Below are 26,936 nucleotides of genomic sequence, written 5' to 3'. Positions count from 1 at the left end.
CTAAATTTGAAGATCTAATTGGCTTTATTTAATGATTCAAAATAGATCCTTAAGTTTTGCCACCAAATTCCTTCAGAAAGCATCAGCTCCCTTTCCCAAGCATAGTCAGCTATTTCTTAAAGCCCTTTAACAGAGCCTTAGTAGGGACAGCAACTCGAGTGTCTTCTTCTGCAGGATCTAGGTCTCCACCCCAGGTGTTTTATGCTTGGTGGCAAATAGGTCAAAATAAAGGGAGTGACGGGAAAGAAGGGAAGGACTTGTCCAGCTGGCCTCATGGTCTTGGTGCTCTGAAGCCTGTCTGTCAGCAGGGAGTCAGAGGGCACAGAGCAGCCACCACAGGAGGGGTTTAGGACAGACACTGTGGAGAGCTTCCTGGAAGAGGCTCATGATTGTGTGATTCTGAGACATTCAGAAATGCCTGTTGCATGGGCATTTAATAAAGGATCAATATATTCAGGCCTGGAGGGACTAGGTGGTGGAATTCAGTGAATTTTCCCATAAAGAGTAAGGAATTCTTCCCAGGACATGGCTGCTGCTCTACATAAACAAGTTTTTCAAGTCATATTATTTCTAGGGTTGCACAGAGAAAAGCACATTGCTTTGGGTATCCTCTCCAAGTATATGTCTTCTCTTCTCTCCCCAGACATTGGACCCTGGCTTCTGGGATCTTTAAGCACTCCTGGCTACCCTAGATGTCCCCTGATGTGGGTCTTGGTCATTTGTGTCCTCGGCAATTAGTCATTGCCAGGTGACTGGCACCATCATCTTGCCCCTGACCTGTGGACCTTCAGCAGAGACATTTGTGTTTAGGGAGCCCCCATCCCTGCTTGTCATGGGGCCCTGTTAGCAGACGGGTGTCTGGTGGCCAGCACATCTAAGGAATAACTCTCTAAGACTGGGCACTTGGGGTGCAGAGGAGCAGGTGGGGAAGTTCTGTGGCATCAGGGTCACTGTCTCCATCTGGGAGGACACAGGATCCAAGCTGGCCTGTGGCACTTTTCCCTTTGGTGAGCGTTCTGGGGAACATTCTGTCTCAGCAGCTCAGAGCTCTCTGATTTCCAGCTCTAGTTTTGGGCCCCGAGGGTGCTTTGTAAGTCAGCCATATGGTCATGAGCCACTCTTCTGGAGGCTAGGTTTCCAGGCCTGGGCCTGAGACCAATTTCCTGTGTGACCTCAAAAAAGTTACTGTTCTGCTCTGAATTCTGACATTGTCCACTCAGTGATCTGGAAAGGTCTTTGTGTTTCTGACCCTTTGACTCAAACAGAGCTGCATAAGGACTAACAAATCACTGACACAGACAAGGTGGCAGGAGGAGTGGGATGATTTGCAGGGAGAATAGCAGGTGCTCAGCTCTGGGCAGAGCATATCTGACATGCCTATTAGATGTCCAAGGGGAGAAGTCAAGTCAACTAGGATGCAGGAGAGAGATCAAGACTGGAGACACACGTAGGGGAATCATTGGCAAGGCAGCTGGGGTTCAAGCTACGATACTGGATGAGATCACGTATGGAGGGTGAATAACGGAGATGAGAAGGCATCATCAAAAGAGACTGAGAGTAAGAGGGAAAACGGAGAGTAAGAGGAAAATCAGGCCCATGTGAGCTCAGCTTCTCCCTTCCTGGTTGGAGCACGAACTTGCTGTCAATCTTGTGCATGACTCTCCTTTGGGCCACCAGGTTGGAAGAACAGTTCCTTCTGGCCCCAAGGCTGTGGGGCTGTGCAATCCATGAACACAGCCAGGAGGGCTGACCTTCCCTCAAGTTAGGTGCCAAGTCTGCCCACAGTTAATGATTAGCTGTGCCCTCTTCCCACATTGCAGGGACTTCTGAGCTGTCTGCTCAGGAGGAAGTACACGGAGGGCTCTCCGAAGAGACCTTCTGAAAGGACTTGGCGGGTGAGCATGTTGTGAGGGATGGACGGATGGGTCATGCCTCAGGATGGCACTAACCAGTCTTTAGAAGTCAGGGCCAAGAAGGAGAGTGAAACCTCTGGAGGGGAGAAGCCATCTGCAATCTCCAGGGGCTGAGAACATGAGGAGGCAGTGGTGGGCAAAGGAAAAGGTGGCTTTAGCACAGCAAAAGGGAGGGAACGGGGAAGCTGGGAGAAGGGCAGTCAGAGTGGGATTGGGAGTTGAGTGGTGGTCAGGGAAGCAGGCCTCTCAGAGGAGGAGAGGCCAGAAGAATAAGAAAAGCGTGGTATGGAAAGAGAGAGGGACCAGCAGGTGCAAAGGTGATAAATATTCCTGCCAAGGAGCTGGTAAGGAAATCTTCACTCCTTGTTCTTTTAGGAAATAGGAGAGGAGGCACCAGCATCTGGGACTTGCGTGTTCTGACTGCTGTTACCTAGAAAACAGGGAAGGTAATCTAGCCATTTGGTGGGACTCCATGCCTGGAGTCTTTGAATCAAAGGTCATTAGACAAATTCTGCAACCTCCCATTAAAGAACACATGTTGAAATTCAGAGACCGGCAGCCTTCCAACTACTTTCCCTAGAACCAATGTGAAGGTAGAAATGATAATCATAACAATTATTATTGCTAAAATGAGTCTGTGTGTTGGGTCCTCCGTGCTAAGTGTACAGTATTCAAGATAGCTCAGTCAAGGATCTGTTGAAGGAAATACATGTTACTTGTAGTAAGTAACATTTACTGTGATAATTACAAACCTCCTGAACATCTCAGGAGCTCATAAACGTACATATTTCCCCCATGGGGTCTGGGGGTGACTTATCTGTGGCTGTGCTGGGCTCAGCTCAGCTCCACAGTCTGAGATCCAGGCTGGGGGTAGGACCATCTGGGATATGCTACTCTCATGGCAGAGAGCAGTCCCTGACCATACAACCACACAATCACATCCACTCACATTTCACTGACCAAAGCATATCCTATGGGCAATCTAATGTCAATGGAGATACTTTTCTCCAGAATGCACTGGGTAAGTCATGTGGAAATGAATGGGGACATACATGTAATTCTACAGGGAGGGGGCAATTTGTTGGGAACAATAACTAAATCTACCACACCACTGTGTTTTAAGCACAAAAGGATTTACCACATAAGAATTGGGTGTTCACAAAACTGTCAGAAGTACTGGAGAAGGAGGACATGAAGTCGATGTGGTGCTTCTGGAGACTGGCATATTGGAAGGAGACTGAGATAGAATGGATGCTGACTGCCAATTCACTGATAACCAAAACAGATTAATTTCTGGAAGAACCCTGTAAGGGTGGGATGAATCTCCTTAAGCAACTGATGACTCTACGGGAAAAACTCACCTGTGTGTTTTCTTTCCTTTGCAGGTTCAAACATGCTTTGGCTGCAGAAATTCCAGAGGCTTTGCATCCTATGGGGGACTCGGATACCCAAACGTACTGTCCACGTTCATACAAGGCAACTGGCATCCCTGCAGTGGGGCTACCAGGAAGTTCCTCCCAAATTTAACTTTGCTAGTGACGTGCTGGATCACTGGGCTGACATGGAGAAGGTAATTGGGAGAAGCGGCACCCAGTTGGACAACTTGGCTGAGTCCACTAATTCATCGATTCATTCAGTAAATATTTATTGAGGACTTATTGTGTGTCAGGTACAGTGATGAGCTAGGAACAAGATGTCCATCTTCCATGAAGGCAGCATGGGGTGGGAGCAAGAGAACATGGGCTTGGCAGAAAGAAGGGCTCGGGAGGCTGGTGCAGGAAGGAGCAGTCTGGGAACCCCCCCCCAGGCAGCTGCTAACACAGCTTGCCCGCACGTACTGCACATGCTCTGCTGTGATGTCCCAGAGTGAAACCAGGACTAGTGGGTTGCAGTCATAGAGGAGGTAGATTTGGGCTCAATAAGGGGAAATCAGCATTCTCTTGTTAAACTAGCACCAGCCAAAGACTGAGCCAGTCTTCTCAGAAAGTTATGTGTCTTTGTCATTAAGTAGGATGACTGCTGGGCAGGGATTGTCAAGAGGACTCTGATATGAGACATCAGAGAAAGAGAGTGATGCAGGAGTTTCTGTTCCTTTTCCTGCCCTGGACTTGCAGAATTCCACCCCATTCATTGCTGGTCCTACCCTTGCCTTTACCTGAAGTTCTGTGCACCTTTATGGCGGGTGAAAGGACTCATCCCGGCTAGGGTAGCAGAAGAGGTGGGTCTACTAGCTGGGCTTAAAAGAATGGTGCTCCAAGGGCATCCTAATTCGGTCCCAACACCATGACACAACTTTAGCACAGAGACCACAAACACCAGGCCTCTAGGCTGAAGACACCCCATGGTGCAGGGCTCTCTTTGAAAAAAAAAAAAAAATCAGTATTTTAAAATTGAAAAATTTCAAAGAAAAATTTAGATGTCTGGCTTTTCTTTAAAAGTTATACCTCCTTGGAATAATGAAGAAGGTCTTTACTACCATGATTCAAAGTCCTGAACCCATAAAATAAGTGATTTAATACATCTGCTACATAAATATCGAAAAACCTCTCCAGTGACAACACCGTAAGTAAAATTTGAAAACTAAGAACAATCAGGGGAAGTGTATCATGTCACAGCAAAGAGTTAATATCCTCAGCACAAAAAGAGCTCCTGGAAATCAAGCCAAAACGTAGAAGCAATCCAACATCTACCTGTGGATTAATGGAGAAACCAATGGGCATATCTGTACAATGGAATATTATTTGGCCTTTAAAAAGAATGAAATTCTGATGTATGACACATCATGGATGAGCCTTGTAGACATTATGTTAAGTAAAATAAGCCAGACAAAAAAGGAAAAATATTATGTGATTCCATTCACATGAGGTACCTAGAGTAGTCAAATTCATAGAGACGGAAAATAGAATGATAATTACCTGTCACTGGGAGGAGGAGGGACTGGGGAGTCATTGTACGATGGATGCAGAGATTCGCTTTTGGTGGATGAAAAAATTCTGGAGATGGATGATGGTTGTGATCGCACAGCAACACGAATGTATCTAGTGTCACCAAACAGTGAACTTAAAAAATGGTCAAAATGGCAAACTTTATGTTATGTGTATTTTATCCCAGTAAAAGAGAAAATGAAAATAAATAAATACATAGACAGAGAGATAAACAAATCCAAGATATTTGCCTTTTCCACTCTCATTCTCTCACAAGCGTACTGTGCATTTTCCAGAGACTACAGCAAAGTAAGTGCAGAAAGATGGGAGAACCCAAATATCTTCTACTAAGGAAGGTGTTAAAAAGATTTGCAAAAATGTAAAATGCAAATCTCTCTCTTCATTATAATGTTTTTGTTTTGGAAAGTATACTTACCTCTTTATTAAAACACATTTTATGTCTGATAGTAGGTAATGGGTTTATTACTATGATATTTAAAGCACGCATTTATGAAATATCTCAATTTAATTTCTAAGATAGTAAATATTGATGGAGAGAATCCACATAAATAAAAAGTCTTTAGGATTATAATACTTCTTAAGAGCGTATAGGGTTCCTGAGATCAAAAAGCTTATTAAGCATTGATGTGGCAGTCCCAAGGTGGAAGTTAGTCTACAAGCTCGTGTACCAGCACACCCTAATCATTAGGCCTTCTCTTTCTTCAGGCTGGAAAGCGACACCCTGGCCCAGCCCTGTGGTGGGTGAGTGGCGATGGGGATGAAGTGAAGTGGAACTTTAGTCAACTAAGTGAACTTAGCCAGCAAACAGCCAACGTCTTCTCAGGGCCATGTGGCCTGCAGCGTGGGGACCGGGTGGCCGTGGTGCTTCCCCGGGTGCCTGAGTGGTGGCTGGTGATCCTCGGCTGCATGCGAGCAGGTTGGTAATTGACCGCCTGAGCTGGCCACTGTCTCCCACTCGTGGCAGAGAAATAGAACCAGTCCTCCCAAGAGATGCCCCCTCCACGTAGCACGTGGTCCCTCCTCATACAGAGACACCACCCTTCTCCCGTGTATTTAAATGAGCTAGGCACCAAGCTCTGTTCTAGACGTTACTAACACAGAGTCAACAGAACAGTCTATGCACTCATGGGACTCACGGATCTTTGGAGAAAGACAGCTATTAAACTATTCATTGTACATATAATTATTTAATTATAGTTTTGATAAGTGGCGTGACAATTCTATAAGACTCTATAAAAAAAATTGGTAAACTCTGACCTATAGGCCAAATCCAGCCCAAAGCTTTTTTTTTTTTTTGTAAACAGAACTTTATTGGAATCCAGCCATGCCCTGTTTATATATTGGCTGTGACTGTTTTTGTACTATAATAGGAGGCTTGAGGGCTTGAGTAGTTGGGACAGAGAGCCTCTGGCCCACAAAAGCCACAGAATATTTACTGTTTGTTTGGCTATTTGTTGAAAAAGTTTGCCAATTGGCTACAAAAGGAGACCTAAACTGACTAATCAGAGGAGGTCATGGGAGTCTCAGAGGAAGTGGTATTTGGGCTGAGAACTGGAGGATGAGGAGGGTTTGGCCAGGAGCAGAGGCAGAGAGGGTTGCTTCAGGTAGAGGGAACAGCACAGAGGGGAGGGAAGACTGAAAGTTATGAGAGAACCTGAAATGATGTCCAAGTGCCTCAAGTTCAGGTGGCAAGGAGAAAGTAGTGGCAAAGGAGCCTGGAAAGATGGGTAGGTGCTACACTGGCAGAACCTTGTGGGTCATGCGTGGCAAGGGTCCCGGATCGTTATGCAGTGAGGAATGGGAAACCACGGCTGGACTGAGTGGCATGATTGTTTTCTGTTTGTAAAAGGTCACTTTGGATGGTATGCAGAGAATGGGATGAAGGCAGGCAAGAATGGGGGTGGGAAATTCAAATAGGAGACAAAGGGTGATGGTGATTTCAATTTGGATGGGAGGAGTGAAGATGGAGTTAAGTGGATGGGTTTAAAGGACAATTTGAAGGAAGCTGATAACAAGATGTTCTGATGAATGACATATGGTAGAGGAAGGAGGTCAGGGAGATGGAGAAGTCACAGGCACTCGGGCAACGGGCTGGATGCAGGAGTCTTTTGATGAAGTGAGGAGCACAGGGAGACACAGCTATGGGGTGTCAGGGAAAGATGACAAGTTCAATTTGGTAACTGTTGACTTAGGGGTACTCAGGTGATGCTCAACAAAAGATGTGAAGTTCTAATTATAAGGTAAATGGGGGGACAGTGGTGGAGTGCCTACCTACCATGCACGAGGTCCTGGATAACCAGTGCCTCCATTTAAACAAACAAACCTACCCCCCCAAAAAAAGAAAAACAACAAGAAAAAAAAAGCTAAATATGTCCTGGGGATATAATGTACCACATGGTGACTATAGTTAACAATACAGTGTTGTATATTTGAAAGTTGCTAAAAGAGTAGATCTTAAAAGTTCTCATCACAAGAAAAAAAATTGTAATTATGTGTGCTGATGGATGTTAACTTATCGTGGTATTCATTTCATAGCTTACAGGTACAGCAAACCATTATGCTGTACAACTAAAACCAGGACACTGTTATATGTCCATTATGTCTCAATTTTAAAATGTATGAAAAGAAAGAAGGGATGAGAAGTGAATAGCTGGATTTAAGGGCATAACATCTGAGATGGAGACAGAAATTTGAAAATCATCAACCTCAGATATAAGAGATGACAAGTGAAGAGATGTAAGAAAGAGCCTCAGGAAACCCCAGGGTCCCTCATTTACAACTTACCCTTCCCAGCCTTCTTCACACACAACAGGCATTCTCACCAATAAGGAGGAAGATGTGAATGAGGTCAAGAAGTAGGAGTAATCAGAGGAAGTTGAACATAATTGTAGGAACTTGGAGCCCCACAGGAAGAGTGAACAGGCCATGAGAGAAAGGTGACATAGAGAGATGATGGTCTCAAGGGAAAAAAAACCAAACAAACTCAGAGTGGGAGATGTATCTGCACTTCTGTGTGCTTGACTCAACGTGATCATGGCTCTGGAGAGACGGTTGCAGTGGTAATAGGTCGGCTGTGGGGATACTGAGACGTTGAGGGCGGGAAGAGAGTAAGCCGGGGTGGAAACTAACAAGAAGAACATGTGTGATCAGCTTCACAAAAGGTGACACAAAGTCCAGCTACTCTCCAGAAGAATAAAACAAAACCATAAAATCTCATCAAGACAGAAAACAAAACAAAGAAAAGCTAAGAGCACTCTTCTCTAAGAAAATTCAGCTTCCCAGGTTTGGAAGAAATAGTCAGGACCTAGAGCACTGTGGTGTTGCATAGACAGTTGCAAGTTCCTTTGCTAATTATTTTAATTACTACATAAGAGTGTTTAGATACAGCAGACTCCCGTAGGGCATCGTGTGTGTGTGTGTGTGTGTGTGTGTGTGTGTGTGTGTGAGTCTGTGTATGTTTGTATTGGCTGTAGACTATCAATGGTGTGACATTAGGCAATTCAATTTCTCTCCTTAGTCTGGGTAGACCCCTTACAGCTCTGACAACCTCAGGAAAATCTGTACTCAAATTACTCTCTGGTCCTCAGTTCCCTGGTTACTGATACTCCAAATCAGTCTTCACCACCCCAGCCTCTCCTACCCCATTCGCTCGCCACTGGCTGTTTGCCGCAGACTTCTTTAGGGACAAAAACAACCCTCCCTTCCATTTGGCTTCTCCAGGCCTCGTCTTCATCCCTGGAACTATCCAGCTGAAACCCAAAGACATTCTCTATAGGCTGCAGGTGTCTAACACCAGGGCCATCGTGGCTGGGGACGAAGTGGCCCAGGCAGTGGACACCGTGGCACCTGACTGCCCTGCTCTGAAAACAAAAATACTGGTGTCTGCGAAAAGCCGGGAAGGGTGGCTGGACTTCAAGACGCTACTACGGTGAGTGTGAGGGTCCTGTTAGAGTGGGTGTGGTGTGGTGCAGTGTACTCCTGCCACGTGTCTTAGCCTGGGTTCCCACCAAAAGCAGAAACTGAACCAAGCACTTTATGTGCGGGGTCTTTATCCGGGAAGCCTGAGGAGCAGGGTGTGGGACTGGGGAGAGTGAAGCAGGAAAGAAGTAAGAGTTAATATAAGAGTTTATTATTTTTTTTTAATTTTATTTATTTAATTTACTTTTTGAGGGGGGAGGTAATTAGGTTCATTTATGTATTTATTTTAAGAGGAGGCACTGGGGATTGAACCCAGGACCTTGTGCATGCTAAGCATGTGCCCTAGCTCTTGAGCAATACCCTCCCCTCAAGAGTGTATTATCTTTATTGCTGAGTCACTGCCTGGGAGAAGTAGGGCTTGATCTGCAGGGACTTTCTGAGGATCACATAGAATGTCTCCCAGGATTGTCCACGAAAGAATTGGCAAGCATTGACCCATCAGCCCCTAACCTCCTTTGGTAGAGGGTTGCCCAGGGGCATTATCTACCCTACACTCTGGGCTGCACGCACACACATGCAGGATGGGCTCAGAGCCCCATGCCATGGTGGCAACACACAGTGAATCACCTGTGGTTCACGCTAGAAGCAACACCAAGGAACTCACCCAGAACCATTCGCTGGCTGGAATCAGAGGTGAGGCCAAAAGCATAAGAGTAAAACATAGAAGGTGAGTCACCAGGACATCTGGTGCCCAGTGCAGACCTGAGAAGGTAATGGTCTGTGTCTCTGTCAGGGAAGCGTCTACCACTCATCGCTGCGTGGAGACTGGAAGCCAAGAGGCAGCTGCCATCTACTTCACCAGTGGGACTAGTGGCCTCCCTAAGATGGCAGAACACTCCCACTCAAGCCTGGGGATCAAGGCCAAGATGGATGCTGAGTAAGAAGGGTCCTTTCTCTCTACAGAGAACTGCATGATCAGTCCTTGAGATTTTCCTGACCTCAAATCCAATTCTCTTGGGATGGGCTGCTATCTGATGCTTCTGAGAAAGACAGTTGGGAAGTGGGGCAAGAGGGAGCATGGCTTAGCAAGCTAGCTATCCAACGACCTGTGGTGGGACATTTCTGTTGAAGGTAACACAGGATCTCAAAACCCCTTCAAGTGCTTTGAGCTGTGTGTCTACTAGGCTGAATGCTTGGAACAAGGTTTCTACGCAATATCCCCTAGCCTGATCTATATATCTTGTTCTTCCAAGTGCTGGTAATTTTCTTTGATGTTACCCATATTTCAAGAGGGCATTTTTTTGTCAGCAGCAAATTACTTCCCAAATTCATTGAAGAGGGCCCTGTAATTGGATTAATTAGATGAACTGAGGTCTCAGAATTTCTGGATCTCAGATCTCATCATCTAGACTTTTCCTCCATGCTACCGCAATCCCATCAGGGGAATCAGAAAATACTGTGCCAAGGCTGTCATGCAATGATAACAAGAGCTCTTCCGGGTCTTTTTCAGTTGATCCCACTTGCCATGTTAGTTTTATTATTAGAACTAGGAAAATGCTTTAATGCAAAAAAAAAAAAAAAACAAAAACCTCAAAAATTTAAATGTCCCACCTATGACCCTGTGGCATCAGAAAATTAAATTATTTCATAGAAATTATTTAATAGAAGAGCCATAGTAAAGTGTAGCTTCAAAAGATGGGAAGATAAATCACTTAAATATAACTAATATATTAAATTCTCACCCACCCCCCCAAAATTTGGTTCTATTAGGCTAGGACCTAATTTCCCTACAGAGCTGAAATGAGTAATCATCTTCAGGAAGGGACACAGGCTATGGTAATTCCCGGCCACAAGGAAGTTCTTCATGTTTAGCCTAAATCATTTTTGCTTTAAAATAAGCCTAATACTTTTAATTCTGGCCTGAAGAAAGAAAGGGAACAAGTTTTACTTTGTACAGGACCCTCAGTTGTGCTTAGGCAATTCATGGTGCTCCAAGAAAAGAGAACCGAAGATCTACTCAGCCAAACTTGAACTTAGCAAGGACACTTGTTAGAATATTCCCTTAGGTGTCTTTTGTTAGTAAACATTTCCTGGGTGGTTCCAACAGGCCAAAAACTGTACTCAATTCTGGAGGTAAAAGGAGAGTGAGACCCAATTATCTGTTAAGTCATAGGAGCTGAGGGGTCACACCTTCTGGAAAGGCTCCTTTCTTTTTTTTTTTTTTTTTAATTTCACATGCTGTACTTTTACTGAAATTATACCAAATAAGTAATGAAGGAAAATTTCTCTTGGCAACATCATTTTCAAGGATCATTTCATGCATTTGCAGCCAGAAAAGCATCTAGGTTTGACAACCACGGGGTGCAAATCTCCATGCTCTACTTTGAACATGAAAGAAGATGGTGTTGTTTTGGTTCCCTGTGCTGAGTCCACACAAATCTCACCTTCCTGTCCCTGCCTCGTACATTTTAGTCCCTCTTTAGTACCTGCTGTTGATATTTTGCAGTCTTCCATATCACAGGTGGGGTATCATTTCTTCCCCATGAAAAATGACCTGAAATTATTATGGGACCCAGCATTCAACCAATGGTCATTTGCCCCACTCATTGGCAAGGCTTGACTAAGTGCCAGGCAACCAGCTGGTTTTGGTCATATCAGAAAGTAAAGATGCATTTATGATCTGATGTAGGCTGAGCCAGACATTTTTCACCAATTCTGGCTAACAGGAGGATGACTGTCTTCACAAATTCATAGGCGTTTACCAAAATTATGTAATTTCACTGGAGTTATATGGCAGATTAAACTGTGAAATTGACTCAGGCACAGATAGGGTTATATCTTTGTGGAATGCAATGCAATAATTTCTCTCTGTTTCTAAGAATGAGCAACTTCTGAAGGGAGCTAACCTTTCATATAGAGAGAAGGACTTCTAGCTGCCTTCTATTGGCATTTCATTTTTTTTTAAATTGAAGTATAGTCAGTTTACAATGTTGTATCATTTTCTGGTGTACAGCATAATGTTTCAGTCATATAGATACATATGTATATATTTATTTTCATATTCTTTTTCATTATATATTTACTACAAGATATTGAATATAGTTCCCTTTGCTATATAGTGTAAATTTGTTTATCTATTTTATACATAGTAGTTAGTATCTGCAAGTCTCGAACTCCCAATTTATCCCTTCCTATCCCCTTCCCTGCGGGTAACCATAGGTTTGTTTTCTATGTCTGTGAGTCTGTTTCTGTTTTGTAAATAAGTTCGTCTTTTTTTTTTTTTCTTTCTCTTTCTGGCTTAACTTCACTTAGAATGACAATCTCCAGGTATATCCATGTTGCTGCAAATGGTATTATTTTATTCTTTTTATGGCTGAGTAGTATTCCATCATATAAATACACTAAAATTTCTTTGTCTAGTCATCAGTCAATGGACATTTAGGTTTCTTCCATTGTAAATAGCTATTGTAAATAGTGCTTCTGTGAACATTGGGGTGCACGTGTCTTTTTGAATTAAGGTTCCCTCTAGATATATACCCAAGAGTGGGTTTGCTGGATCCTATGGTAAGTCTGTTTTTAGTTTTTAAAGAATCTCCATTCTGTTTTCCATAGTGGCTGCACCAAACTACATTCCCACCAACAGTGTAGGAGGGTTCCCTTTTCACCACAGCCTCTCCAGCATTTATCATTTGAGGACTTTTTAATGATGGCCATTCTGACCACTGTGAGGTGATACCTCATTGTAGTTTTGATTTGCATTTCTCTGATAAATAGTGATATTGAGCATTTTTTCATTTGCCTATTGGTCATTTGTATGGCTTCATTGGAGAATTGCTTGTTTAGGTGTTCTCCTCATTTTGGGATTGGATTTTTATTGTTGTTGTTGTTATTAAGTTGTATGACTTGTTTGTATATTCTGGAAATCAAAGCCTTGTCAATTGCATCATTTGTGAATATTTTCTCCCATTCCATAGGTTGTCTTTTCATTTTGTTTATGGTTTCCTTTGCTGTGCAGAAGCTTATGTTTAATAAGGTCCTATTTGTTTATTTTTGCTTTTATTTATATTGCCTGGGTAGACTTCCCTAGTAAAATATTGCTAGGATTTGTGTCAGAGAATATTTTGCCTATGTCTTCTTCTAGGAGGTTCATCGTGTCTTGTCTTATGTGTAAGTCTATAAGCCATTTTGAGTTTTATTTTTGTGTATGGTGTGAGGGAGTGTTCTAACTTCATTGGTTTCCATGCTGCTGTCCAGCTTTCCCAACACCACTGGCTGAACAGACTGTCTTTTCTTCATTGTATATTCTTGCCTCTTTTGTCCAAAATTAATTGACTGTAGGTGTGTGCATTTATATCTGGGCTCTCTATCCTGCTCCATTGATCCATATGTCTGTTTTTGTGCTAATTTTCTTTTTTGGCAGTGTCTTTGTCTGGTTTTGGCATCAATGATGGTGGCTTCATTGAATGACTTTGAGAGTGTTTCCTTCTCTTCAATCTTTTGGAAGAGTTTGAGAAGAATTAGTATAAGTTCTTCTTTGTATGTTTGGTAGCATTCCCCAGTTAAGCCATCGGGTCCTGGACTTCTGTTTGGGAGGTTTTTTTACTGCTGATTTTATTTCACTTCTACTGATCGGTCTGTTCAGACTGTCTGTTTCTTCTTGATTCAGTTTTGGTGGACTGTATGTTACTAGAATCTTGCCCATTTGTTCTATGTTGTTTAATTTGTTGCCATATATTGTCCATAATAGTCTCTTATGATTTGTATTTCTATGGTGTTGGTTGTAATTTCTCCATTTCATTTCTTGTTTTATTTGTTTTCTCTCTCTTTTCTTGGTGAGCCTGACCAGAAGTTTGTCACTTTTGTTTAATCTTTAAAAAAAACAAAAAAAAACAACAGCTCTTGGTTTGATTTTTTCCTATTTTTTTTTAATCTCTATTTTATTTATTTGCTCCCTGATGTTTATGGTTTCTTTTCCTTCTGCTGACTTTTAGTTGTGTTCGTTCTCCTTTTTCCGTTTCTTTCCCTGCTGTTGGAAGAGAGGCTTTGAAACCTATTTCTGAGCTGTGGTGTGTTGTAGGCGGGCTGGGGTGCTTCTGTTGGAAGATGAGCTGCTGAATATTCCGCCACAGGAGGTGTCCGTCTGAAAGCGCCTTCATTGTCTGGGCTAACAAAGTATACTTTGTTTTTGCTGCCCTTGTCCTCAACTCAGCCACGGGAATGTTGGCACCTCGCCCTGGCTCCATGTTCACAGAGCACCAGTGCAGATCCAGCGGTGGCATCAGACAATAGGACCCGCTGTAATATGGATGCAGTTATGTACCTGGATCTTCTGTGAACTACAGGGTCAGCCCAGACCCCAGACCCGTGTCCACTGTTAATGCCAGACTCGCCCCTGCCGCATGCTTGTCTTGGTTGTCTCAGCAGCGCAGGTCCACAAAGGCAAATCTGCCGCCGCCACCTGGGGCTCCGCTCGAATTTCAGTCCCGCCTGTGACGTCACGAGACTCCTGGGAATGGGTTCAGGTTTCAGCAGTGCCCCCGCCTGAGGGCCATACACCAGCGATTGTGCCTCTCCAGAGCAAGCCAAGAAGACTGCTGTGTCTGGACCCTGCTCTGTCGCCCATGAGAGCAGGGCAGTGTGGCAGGGCTGCGTGTACCCCTCCCCTCAACACGCACCAGCAGTGGTGCCCTCTATGGGGGACCTGACTGTTCTGCACACACTCAGCCCCAGTCCTCTCCCCTGGCTCATCCGCAGAAAGCCTGGGCTCCAGTCCCCAGTCCTGGCCCTCCCTCGCTGGCTCACCTCTAGGGCTGGGGATTGCAGGAGCCCTCTGTGCCGGTTTCTCTCTGTTCCATCCACCAAGCGGCTGCGGCTTTCTCCTCTGAGCTTCTGAAGCCCCTTTTCAGTCCCAACTGACCTCCCCACGGCAGAGGGGGCTTCCTAAGGTGAGGGTCCCCTCCCTGGGGCACAGGTCCCATACCAATTTCCTTTTTCTTTTTTTTTTTCCTACCTGGTTTTGTGAGGGTTTTCCTTGTAGTTCTGATAGTAAGAGATGCTCTACCAAAGTTCAGCACATATTTTTTGCGAATTATTCCATATGTAGATGTAGTTTTTGTTGTATTCATAGGTAAGGATGAGCACCGTGTCCTTCCACTCCACCATCTTGACAATCTTCCCCTTCCCCCTGCCAGGACCCTTCCTTGATAGAGGATGTGTGGATAAAACAACTCTCCTTTCTCCTGCTTGCTTATACTTAAACACACTCTTACAAACCAACACAATCACATTTAGGTACCCACATTCCCGTGCACACATACACACACCTACCTCTCCCCACAGACACATATACACTCATGCTCCACCCACCCCAGCATGCATTCACTTACATGTGTTTCCCCTACGTTCTCAGAACTTGGACAGGCCTGCAAGCCTCTGAAATAATGTGGGCCATATTAGACACAGCTTGGATACTGAACTTCTTGGCCTCGTTGCTGGAACCTTGGACATTGGGAGCATGCACTTTTATCCATCTAATGCCGAAGTTTGACCCACAGGTCATTCTAAAGGTAAGAGAAGATCCAGTTTGCAGGTCAGAATGAGCCCAAGGTCTGCATACTCCAGTTTATTGCGGTTTCTTTCAATGCATCTAATTTTTGTTAGAAAAATGGAACGTGTTCATTAAGCAAGGTGGAAACTGTCCCTGCCCTCATGGAGCTCATGGCCCAGGAAAGGAGACAGACCCATGTACAGTTAAAAGGAATATTCAGGGGACAAGCTTCATAGGGCATTCATTCACTCAATGCATATTTAATTGTCCCTTGCTCTGGTGTCAAGTATCAGATAGATGGTAGTAAACTGAGTGTGAAAAGGAGGGATGGAATATTGGAGCTGATGCTGCTTGTGTGCATGGGTACGTGTGTGCATAGAGTGTAGTCATCTTAAGTGTGTAGCTTGAAAATAATTTATCTGTGTTAAACATTTTATGAGTCACTCATTCTGCTATAACAAAATCCCACAGACGGGGTGGCTTAAGCAATAAATATTTATTTCTCATAGTTCTGGAGCTTGGGAGTCTGAGATCAGGGTGCCAGCATAGTTGGGTTCCTGGTAAGAACTGTCTTCCTGGCTTATACACATCTGCCTTCTTGCTGTAGCCTTGAAAGGTAGACACAGCGAGCCCTGGTGTCTCTTCCTCTTCTTATAAGGGCAATAATCCCATCACGGGAGCCCCACCCTCATGACCTCATCTAAACCTAATTATCTCCCAAAAGACTTACCTCCAAATACCATCACAGTAGAGGTTAGGGGCTTCAATATATGAACTGGGGGCATATAGCATTCAGTCCATAACAGACACCCATGTAACCACCACCAGATCGAGATATAAAACATTTCCTTCACTGCAGAAAGTGGGCGTACCCCCTCAATGTTATTGCCCATGCTCCATAACTTAATCATTATTAACCTGTATCACCAGAGAGTAATTTTGCTGCTTCTTGAGCTTCATATAAGCAGACTCATACAGTATATAATCTTTTGTGCCTGGCTTCTTTCATTCAACGTATTCTCTGTGAATACTGCCCATGTTGCTGCACATATTAGAAGTTCATTTTTTTCAATTGTTGTGCAGTGTTCCATTCTGTGGATCTATCTTTTCTTTTTCCATCCTATTGTTGATGGACATTAGGGTTATTTCCAGTTTGGGACTATTATCTGTGAGAAATTTTAAAGAATAAATACAGAGTTGTTTTTTTTTTTTTCTTGTGGAACTTGAAGGGCCAACCATTAAATAAAATCTACAAACTACATGACCCTGAAGCAAGGAAGCAATGCAAATGGGCTCATTTTTGCTTGCAAAGGCACACCCTATGCTGGACTTCATTTGTGATAGAGAGTTGGGCAGTTGCCATCCTGGGGCCTCCAGGTCTCTGTAGCAGTTAATGGCTTGCCCAGATTTCTGTTTGGCTGGCAGTAGAGATCCCAGGAGCAAACTAAGACACAGGTGACATCCTCAAAAGTCACAAGATCAGGCAAGCTCTGGATTCTCTCAGGGCATTCTCTTTGAATGATTCTATCATTATCTGTTTTAAACAAATTCTGACTCTGTCTCCTTTCAAAAAGAATTTGAAGTGGCTTTTGTTAAATATCACAAATAGGAAAGGAAAAAAATCGTGAAACAGATGTAAAGCTATAAAACTTATTAAGAAAATATAGGCTGGAGATGTGGAGTGGGTGGGTGAAAAGACTAAGGAGAGTACAGCAAATAAGTAGATAATTGCATGTTGAGCCTCCTGTCAGGCAAGGCAGTAAGGGAAATGGGATCATTTTCATATCTTATACCAGTATACCAGGAGCACCCAGAGGAAATAATTGCATGATGTACTATTATTAATAATTTCCCCTAGATATTTTGCCTAGATCACTCTTTGTAATAAATTCTGCACAAAGAAAAGCATGGGATCGATGTGGTGTTAGTAATGGTTAAAAGTATAGGCTGCAAACGTTGGTTCCGCTGCTTGCTGACTGACTCTGGGCAAGTTACTTAACCCTCTGTAAAGAAGGATGCTAATGCAAACTCCATGAGGTTATTATGAGAATTGAATGAGAGAGCACACAGCCTGGCAAGTATTCCGTACTAGCTACTGTTCAGTAGTACTTCTGAAATGTCTACAGGTGCTTTTAACTTTTGAAAGCACTTTTCTACCTGAATTATGTCCCAAAAATATTTTAGGGAAAATGCAGCCGGAATTAATCTATTGTAAAGCTGTCCAAGGAGGTTAAGGGAATTAACCAAGACCACACAGCCAATTTGCAACAGCAGCTGGTCCTCCCTCGGTGACTAGGGGTTTATGTAATTCCTGAGGGGTCCTTATGAGAGCAAGTCATTCAATTGGCAGGAATAGGCAATCTGACTTGACGAAAATGTTCCGAATTAGTCCTTGACCTTTTCTCTATAATGGTTAAAAAAGATGTGGTCATTTCTCTGTCATTTTTGGCCTGAGACTTCATGAGAATTGGGCTCACGTGGCCTGAAATAGACATAGCCTAGAAGCTAGGGTCGAAGTCCAGGCGCCTACAGCTCCATAGCCCACACCCATAACCACTGTGCTACCAATTAATTTTTGGCATCTGACCTGCAGGTGCTGTCCACCTATCCAATCAACAGCATGCTAGGAGCACCCCTTATTTACCGGATGTTGCTGCTACAGGACCTTTCCAGGTGATGGGGTTTGGGGGCTTTTGAGTCTCTGATTTACTGGCTCATCCTCCTGCCTCCCTAGTCTGTATGACCCTCTGAGCATGCACAGCCTCCCTGAAGCCGAACTCACTGTCAAAACACCCAGAATCCAGCTCTCGGCCTGGGCAGAGTTGGATGCAAGGGAGGCTCAGGGAGAAGCACTTACCTCTCTTCTCTTCTTCAGCTACAAGTTCCCACATCTGCAGCACTGCTTCAGCGGAGGGGAGAGCCTCCTTCCAGAAACCCTGGAGAACTGGAAAGCCCAGACAGGACTGGACATCCGAGAATTCTATGGCCAGACAGAAACGGTACCTGCTCTAGAAAACCAAGAGCTGGTGGACCTGGTGGGCTTCAAAGGCTCTCTGATGATAAAAATATTAGCCACCATTTACCATGCTCTTATTCAATTAGTATTTCTTGAGCGCCTACTATGGGATAGGTATTGGCAATTCAGCAGAAATAAAACAGGCAAAGCTCCTGTTCTTATGGAGATTATATTCTATTGGGAATGGGGGAGAAAGATATAAACTAATAAACAAACGACAAGCCAAGCAGGTGAGGTGAGGTGGGATAATGGCCTGGTATTTCAGATATGTTCGTCAGGAAAGTCCTCTGTAATGGGGTAACATTTTAGTAGAGACCTGAGTTTATCAAATGTGTCAGGCATTGTACTAAGCTGCTCAGATGGGAGTGAGGGCTAGGGAGAAGACCCCACTGAGACCCCTCACCTTACCTGCTGAGACACCTTGGAACCCTTGGGGCCCCATGAGCGCAATGTGGATTCATGTTGCCCTGTTCTGTGCCACTTACCAAAGCAACCTGGGGAATATGTCTCCTCACCTCCTTTCTTCAGTGCCTCTTACTTGTGACTCTCAGTATGAATCGGCTCCTCCTCTCCACTCTATTACTCACATCCTTTTATGGTTAATGGGTCCCCTGGCCCATCAGAACTCCTAAGAGAGTTCATGGCAGCACTGTGATGTGGAAGAACTTTGCAAGTATGGGTTAAGACAATGGAGTTGCAGCAAGGGCTTCCGGCCATTCACAAGAGTCCACGTCTGGGGATGCTCCTTTGGACACTAAGGTCTCTGTAGGAGAATTCATTTCAGGATTCAAGCAGAGCTGTCCCTCTTATGGGAGGTAATTGAATCCTATACAATTTTAAAGGATTTTAGTGTCTGTGTTCCCTTATAAAAGCATGGCTCCCTCTAAAGAGACTGTGATGTAGTTGTTAGTTCCTTTTCCCTGGGGAGTGCACAATCAGACTGCTTTCCAAACACATTAGTGAAACTTCTAAGATGGGAGTTCCAGAAAAAAAAGAGAGAGCCAGAGAAAAGGGAGAGAAGGTACCACCAAACGTGAGCCAACTACACCTGATCTGCTGAATTTTTTATTTTCTGTGACTTTATGACTCCTCCTGAGGTTTACTGGTTCTGTCTACTGCTTTCCACAGGGACTCACTTGCAGAGTTTCCAGGACAACGAAAGTCAAACCTGGCTGCATGGGAACTGCAATTCCCCATTATGATATGCAGGTTTGTTAGGGGTCCCAAGGAGGGAGGGAGTGAGCATGCTAATTTTTCAGTAATTTATTACATTGTCCATTGAGGAAAAACAATAGAAAGTAAAGGTATTAAAATAATATTTTAAAAGAAGGGAGGGAGGAAGGGAGGGAGAGAGGGAGGAATGAAGGAAGGAAGGAAGGAAGGGGAAAAAAGAAATTATTCATATCCTTATCATCCACAGAAAATCACTTTGAATAGCTAGCAAATTAATTAGCTAGTTAGTTACATAAATATACATATTTTTAGAACAGAAATGGGGCTGAATCTTGACATATCATTTTGTAACTTAATTTTATCATTGCGCAACCTTGGATGATCATCTTTCCAGGTCAGTTAATACCTAGCTACAGCACTATTTGTAATGAGGACATAGTAGCAGATAGGATGACCTCACCATTCTTTATGCCTTTTGTTAGTTCACAGATGATTTCTAAAACTTTCACTAGTAAAGTCAACACTGCAATGAATGTATCATAGCTAAAATTTTGCTCTTTTCCCTTATTATTTCTTTGGGCTAAATTCCAAGAAATAGAATTTGTGTGTCTATGGTTACATGTATCTAAAGTGTAACAATCCACATGCTACTCAGCGTTATGTGTAATTGCTTGCCCCCGTCTCTGATGACAACTATTTTCGAAGTCCCCTTTTTCAGTACATTATTTCATTCTCACATAATCCTGTGAAATAAGCCATAATTATCTCTGTTTTACAGACGAAGACACTGAGACGTAGAGCTTAAGTAACTCAAACTCAACTAAGAAGGTAGCAGAGTCATAATTTGAGTTTTAATCCGTCTGAAGTCCAGTCTGTCACAGGCAGATGGATTAGAGATTTGGGCTTGAAATTCTTGGCTTTTCTTGGTTTCTGATTCTTGTTTTCGGTCACCATTGGAGTAAGAGGGTCTTCCATCTTTCACGTTGCCAGTCAAGCCGTCTTCTGTTTTGCCAAGCATTCTTCCAATCTGCTTCTTCCTCCAGGTCATAGATGACAAGGGTAACGTCTTGCCTCCTGGTACAGAAGGTGACTTGGGCATCAGGGTCAAACCCAGCAGGCCTATAGGCATCTTCTCTGGCTATGTGGTGAGGAACCCATGCTCATTCACCTCTGTCTCCTGGTCAGAATCATGGGCTCTGAGATGGATGTGGGGCAGGTGGGGGGGGGGGTGTCCCAAAGTTATGTACCTCCCAAGAGGCACTGGTGAGAAATAGGGACAATGGGTGTCTAGTGTCTAAGAATTGGCACTTCGACAAGTGAAAAGACTGGCTATTCACCTCCGCTTTCCTTAGCTTATCATTAAGATCCCACTTGAAGAATTATCTTTCTCCAGTAACCCTTTTCCAACTCAAGAGCTCTTCTGTGACAGAAAGCTTATTGCCCCTGAACTCTGTACAACTGTATTCTCCCAAGGGAAGCCCTGCTCCCTCCCACAAGTACCATCCCCCTGCTCTATGCCACTGATCTCCTTTAGAGCCAAAGCTAGACAATTCACATTGAGACTTCTCCATAAGTTGAAAGCATCCCTATCTTCAGATCTTGGAATATTAAGAATAGATGATCCTCAAATCTAACTGCCTCACTATATGGGTGAGGATGGTGAAGTTTCAGAGATGATAAGACTCATCCAAGTCCACTACAGTGAACAATGGTCAGGAAAGAGCTCAAAAACATTCTTTTGACACCAAGATGATTAAATAATAAATTAAATAATCAATCCAATAGTAATAGTAGCTGCCATTTATTGCATGCTTACTGCATGGCTCTAGCACTCATCTAAAGCAGTCACATACATTAAAGTCATTTAATCCTTCTCACCACTCTGTGAAGTCCTCAGAGCCAAACTGCCTGAGTTTAAAACCCTACTCCACAATTTGCTGTGTGACCTTGGACAAGTTATTGATCTCTCATGCCTCAGTTTCCTCACTTATAAAATGTGTATTATAATATCTCAGAGAATTGTTATAGATATCTACAGGCAGAAATATTTGTGAAACACTTAGAACAGTTATACATAAGTAGGTAAAATAAAAGAATTGTTGTAGAGCCAAAATATCATTCCCATTATACAGGTGAGGAAAACTGAGCCTCAGAGATGAAGGCACAGCCACACTGTGCACTTCAACCATTTCCTGTGCACTGTTCCACTCTGTTCTCACAGCCAGTGAGGTAGTTAAGGCATAGGTTTCCCCATATTCAACAGAAGAGGAGACAGAATCGAGAAGTTGGCAGATTTAGCTCCAAGGCCACAGAGTTAATGCCAGCAGGGGCTGCACAGTGGTCAGGAGAAAAAGCCAGGCTGGTGGTTAAGAGATCTGGCTTCTGATCTCAGCTCTGCCATCTGTAATGGCTGTGTGGTTGTGGACTTGCCTCTTGACCTTTCTGATCTTCAGTTCCCCTATCATCCAAATGAAGGAGCTCTGCTATGAATTCCTTACGCCGCTTTTAAACCCAGATACCAAACGTCCAATCTGGAGCTCACATCCCCACACTTGAACAATATATAAAGATGCTCTGACAAGGGACAAACCTCAAGCCTTCTCGCTGCTCAGGAACAAGTGCCCCAGCTGCATAGAGAGGTCCAGCCATTATAGAAATACGCACATTGACTGCAGCCCTGGGGGCTGGCTGGTATATCTCTAGAACTTTCAAACCTAACAACCTGGACCCAAGAAAAAAATATCTAATAAATCTTGGTGCCCTTGAGTGGTGTCATGGAGTGGTGTCATGGAGGAATTAGGGAAGGTGGAATCAGTTGGGGATAATGCCCTAAAGTGTGGGTAAATGAATGTATCAATATTATCCACCAGGTTGGACCCAGGGGAGTTGATGAGAGACCCTGGGTGGAATAAATAAAATAAATGAGGAAGTTTCAGTTCCACCTAGGGGATGGGGTTGGCGGGTTGAGGGCAGTCCCACCACGTGTGAAATGAGCAATCTGCACAACTGGTCCTGGCAGCCCTGGGGCAGAGGATTTAGGCTTTGTAGGTACAATGTCTGTCTTTCTGTGATTACCAGGACAATCTTGAGAAGACAGCAGCCAACATTAGAGGGGACTTTTGGCTGCTGGGGGACCAGGGAATCAAGGATCAAGATGGATATTTCTACTTCATGGGGCGGGCAGATGATATCATTAACTCCAGCGGGTAAGCTTGGTTTCTGGGCTGGAAAGGGTAATCTGGATCTTTATTCTATCTGGTTCTAGACCTTTGGGATGAGCTAGAGGTTGAGTGTGCAATCTTCTCTGAAGGAGAGGTTCTTCTGCAGGTACCGGATTGGGCCCTCAGAAGTGGAGAATGCCTTGATGGAGCACCCTGCTGTGGTTGAGGCAGCTGCAGTGAGCAGCCCGGACCCCTTCCGAGGAGAGGTGATGGGGGAACTATAGCCTGAGGGTGTGCAGATGGTAGTTAAGAGTATGGACTCTGGGGCTGGATAGTCTGGGTCCAAATCTTGGCCCTGCTGGTTTACTAGCTGTGTGTCTTTGGGCAAGCTACTTAGCTTCTCTGTGCCTCAGTTTACCATATGTAAGATGAAGGGTTCTTGTGAGGATTAAATGCGTTAATATTTGTAAAGTGTTTGAAACAAGGCCTGGCATATAGCAAGTGCTAAATAAAATCTATTATTGTGGGACTGCCGGGATTTTATCCTGTTGTTTGGCATTTGAATCAGAATCTGTTCCCTGAACAGAATAGAGGAGGGATCTGAGCCAAGAATTACAGCCCTTGTGCCATGGGGCTAAAGTGAGAGTAGGGGAAGAAGAAAGACCCCTTTAATGCCAGGGCTAAAGAAATAGACCCAGATGAAATTTAAAGGAGCTTGTTGTATGTGTAGGGAAAGGTTAAAGAGAGAGGTGTGGGTCAATGTCCAAGTATATTTCGGCAGGGTGAAAATTAATAATATCGTACCTTTGGCAGGTGTGGGACATAACACCATGGAAATCATAGGCTCCACCAGGCATATGGGGCCCAAAACCCTGGGTGCCAAGCACTGAGCTAAGCCATGCTGTATATGATTTCTTTTTACTTCCCATGAATTTAAGTATGAAAACTGGATTTCTATTTCATAGATGGGCAAACTAGCTTGAAGAGGGTAAACAAATCATTTAGTTTTATTGTCCTTAATCTTTACTTTTTTTTCTTCTCTTATAACTAGTTTCTCCCCATTGCTCTCTATTGCCCCTGGGGTATGAGGTGATCCTGGTCTCAATCTTGTAGATTGCCCTACCTGCACATTCAGTAAACAGCTTGAGAGTTGGAACCTTGGCCATGCTTGACCCCAGTGTCTCCCTTTCCCTTACCCAAGATACCTGGAGGTGAAAATGAGGGGATATGAAGGTGGTGGCTATGGTGGAAGTCTTAACACTGGTTTCACATTATCTCAGGAGATGGCAATGCGCTCTGATCCTTCTCCCTTGGCTCTCATCCTTGCTGCAGGTAGTGAAGGCATTTGTGGTCCTGGCCCCACAGTTCCTGTCCCATGACCCGGACCAGCTCACCAAGGAGCTGCAGCAGCATGTGAAGTTGGTGACAGCCCCGTACAAGTACCCAAGGAAGGTAAGGTCTCTGGAATCCCATGCTTCTCCAACTTAAGGAAAGGGAGATGGTTCTCTTCTTATATTTCTCTTTTTCAGGCTGAGGACAAAGCCTCAGATCTAAAGTTCTGCCTGATTATGACCAAGAAAGTCCAGAAAAGATAATCCAGTAACTGTCTAAATGCCTAAAATTGGCTTCAGTCTTTAATTCATTCTCAATTGAAAATCAGATGCTTCCATGGGAACAAATTCTAGCCAGTACCTGGCATATATTCCCACTCTTGGCACTGAGGTTTTGTTATGTTATTCAGGATTCTTTCAGTTGCAAGTGACAGAAATTCAACTTGAAATTTATTGCTTACACAATTGAAAAGTCCATGATGGGAGAAGCTTTGTTGTATCTGGTACCAGGCATTCAAATGTTGTGGGCAGGGGTGTCTTTTTCATCTCTTGACTCTTGCTTTTTCTTTATTGGCTTCATTTCTTGAAGTGCTCTCCCTTTGAGAGGGCCCCCAGCATCTCCAAACATATATATATATTAGCAACTTAGATAATCCCAGTGGGAAAAAAAACCACATCTTTTCCCCCAAAGGCACCAGCAGAAGTCTCCAAGTTGATTCTGATTGGACCAACTTGGGTCATATGCCCATGGTTAAATCAATCCCTGTAACCAGGGGAATGGGGCACTCTGAGTTCTGAGTCATGTAATCAGCCTTGGCAAGAGCGCAGGAAGGATGGGAGGGAGGGCTGCCCTACACCCATGTAATGAACTGAATAAGGGAGGAGTGGTTCCCCACAGTAAACTGGAACTGCTCTTACCAGAAAAGGCAAATGGCATAGAATGCATGATACCTGTTTTCAGCTGTTTTCATTCTGGGGCAGGGAACTAAGGCACGGAGGTTGGTGTGGAAGGAGAACCCAGTTTTTGGAGATAGGTACAAGACAGAAGCTTGGTCCAGGGAAAGAAAAACATATTTTTGTGTCCAGGGTAGAAAGATTCTTCTATAACCCACATTCTCACTGATGCATTGTCAGCAATGGCAAATTGTCATAGGTGAGTTTTCTGAGAAGCAAATTCTGGGAAGGAGATTAGCATGCAAAGGTTTGTTAGGGAGTGTTTTGGGATCAGCACCTGGAGAAGGAAATGGAGTTGAAGGGAGAGAAAGGGCAGGTGTTACCCAAAACAGACTGTTGGATATTTCTCCAGCAAAAAATGCTTTTTTCCCAAGATCAGCAAAGAATTACAACTATGGCAAGCCATATGCTAGTCCACCTGCAGCAAGGAGAGGAGGAAGGAATTCCTGAAGAGGAAAAAAGGAATTTGACAGGGCTATAATAAATAGAGTCCAGTGGAGGAACTCTATTGGCTGAGTTGTAACAGTTGTGCATTGACTAAGCTCTTGCCAGGCAAGAAGAGGAAGTTTTTCTTCTTCCTGTTGGGCTCCGTTATCACCGTGAGGCATGAGAGCTCCCCCTGCTGGTCTCCCAACTCTATTTTAATTGAGGTTACTATTTATTAAATCTCTTACGTTATCAAGATTGTATACACTGAGGATCATCTAAAACATTGTATCATCATCACAGGTTTGGTGATAGTCTTCCACCAGGCCTGGTCCAGGTATCTTGGGAAAGCTTTCTTGTCAGATGTTATTTGCTTTAATTCCAGGAAATCTTTACTTTCAGGTCACCAGATAGGCAGATCCAGGCAGGGTTTGGTGCTTTCTATAGCGGTGTCACATGAGTCTGAGAGTCTAGTCCCTGGAATTTGGCAGCACAAGAGTTGGTTAACAATACCTGATAGGAGTGTTTCCAGTGGGTTTGAAACAAATATTTTTCTGGAGGCATCTTTTTCAATAGACAAAATCTCCAGGTTGCAAGATGTGACGCTCAAGGTCCTCATTCCTTGAGTATACTCTGTGAAATGATTGCTCTACCAAAACATGGCCATTTTTAATAGAAGCAACTTGGCCTTTGTAATACTGGAGTATCTCTCCTTTTATTAGTTGTGGGTCAAAAGAGGCAGGAACCAAAAGAGGAGTTTGGTGTGCTGTGGCTATCTCAAAGAGTGAGAGCTTGTGAGTTCCAAAAGGTGTGGATCTAAGATTTAGAAGGACCAGCGACAATGCTTTTGGCCACAACATTTGGAAGGCCTCTACAAACTTTGCCAACTGAGTCTTAATAGTGTTGTGAGTGTGTTTGAGTAAACCGGAAGATTAAGGATGGTAAACACAGTAAAAGTATTACTAAAACCGACCAAACAGGGCAGACCCGTTGAAGTGCCTGACCAGTAAAACAGGCTTCTCAATCACTGTGAAGTTCCCGAGGCATCCCGCAAGTAGGGGTAATCGTTTCCTATTATATTAACCACAGAAGAAGCAGTCGCTTGTCTGCAAGGAAAGGCTTCAGTCCAGTGTGAAATATACAGGCCACGACTAAAACATATTTTTATCTATTAAATGGATGCAGTTCTAGTAACTCCATTTGCCAGACCTCAGATGACCCTGAGGTCTTGAAATTAGGCAATTTCAAGTCCAGGAGCAGCAGAAACAGGCTTTCCAGGGTTGTACTTCAGACACGTGAGGTAGGCAAGGTAAACCTTGGGTTTTTTTTTTGTTTGTTTGTTTTTTAGCCTTGTTAATGTTTCCTCATCAATATTGATCCATAAAGGCTATCATTTTGTCAGTAGACCAATGGCTTAAAACATGTACAGTGGTGAGGACTGGGAAATTTAGAGTGGCTGGAAGGACTGGGTTGTCCATTGGTCCAAACCAGAACTTTCTCTTTTTATCGAACCAACAATTTTTGAATTTCCCATCTTGTTTTCCTTTTCTGA

The 26,936-nt window shown here is 43.8% G+C and overlaps 1 protein-coding gene across 2 annotated transcripts in view; it reads left to right on the top strand.

Moving 5' to 3' along the window:
• Window positions 1–1,795: 1,795 nt before the first annotated feature.
• Window positions 1,796–26,936, top strand: part of LOC105073708 (acyl-coenzyme A synthetase ACSM2B, mitochondrial) — a 33,935-nt gene continuing 8,794 nt past the window's right edge. The window contains exons 1-14 of one of the 2 annotated variants that reach the window (XM_010961061.3): window positions 1,810–1,895; window positions 2,289–2,359; window positions 3,299–3,483; window positions 5,564–5,774; window positions 8,579–8,786; window positions 9,570–9,713; window positions 15,186–15,342; window positions 17,917–17,996; window positions 18,199–18,322; window positions 19,468–19,548; window positions 20,556–20,657; window positions 22,591–22,718; window positions 22,840–22,939; window positions 24,006–24,125. In XM_010961061.3, the coding sequence (XP_010959363.2) occupies window positions 3,307–3,483; window positions 5,564–5,774; window positions 8,579–8,786; window positions 9,570–9,713; window positions 15,186–15,342; window positions 17,917–17,996; window positions 18,199–18,322; window positions 19,468–19,548; window positions 20,556–20,657; window positions 22,591–22,718; window positions 22,840–22,939; window positions 24,006–24,125 (1,632 nt within the window). In that variant the 5' untranslated portion in view covers window positions 1,810–1,895; window positions 2,289–2,359; window positions 3,299–3,306. Of the gene's footprint in view, window positions 1,896–2,288; window positions 2,360–3,298; window positions 3,484–5,563; window positions 5,775–8,578; window positions 8,787–9,569; window positions 9,714–15,185; window positions 15,343–17,916; window positions 17,997–18,198; window positions 18,323–19,467; window positions 19,549–20,555; window positions 20,658–22,590; window positions 22,719–22,839; window positions 22,940–24,005; window positions 24,126–26,936 lie in introns of both variants that reach the window. The other variant, XM_010961062.3, reaches the window with a different exon arrangement.

The sequence above is a fragment of the Camelus bactrianus genome, chromosome 18 (genome assembly GCF_048773025.1).
Source record: "Camelus bactrianus isolate YW-2024 breed Bactrian camel chromosome 18, ASM4877302v1, whole genome shotgun sequence".
Classification (NCBI taxonomy): domain Eukaryota; kingdom Metazoa; phylum Chordata; class Mammalia; order Artiodactyla; family Camelidae; genus Camelus; species Camelus bactrianus.
Note: the sequence above shows the minus strand (reverse complement) of the source record. Positions and strands in the feature narration are given on the sequence as shown.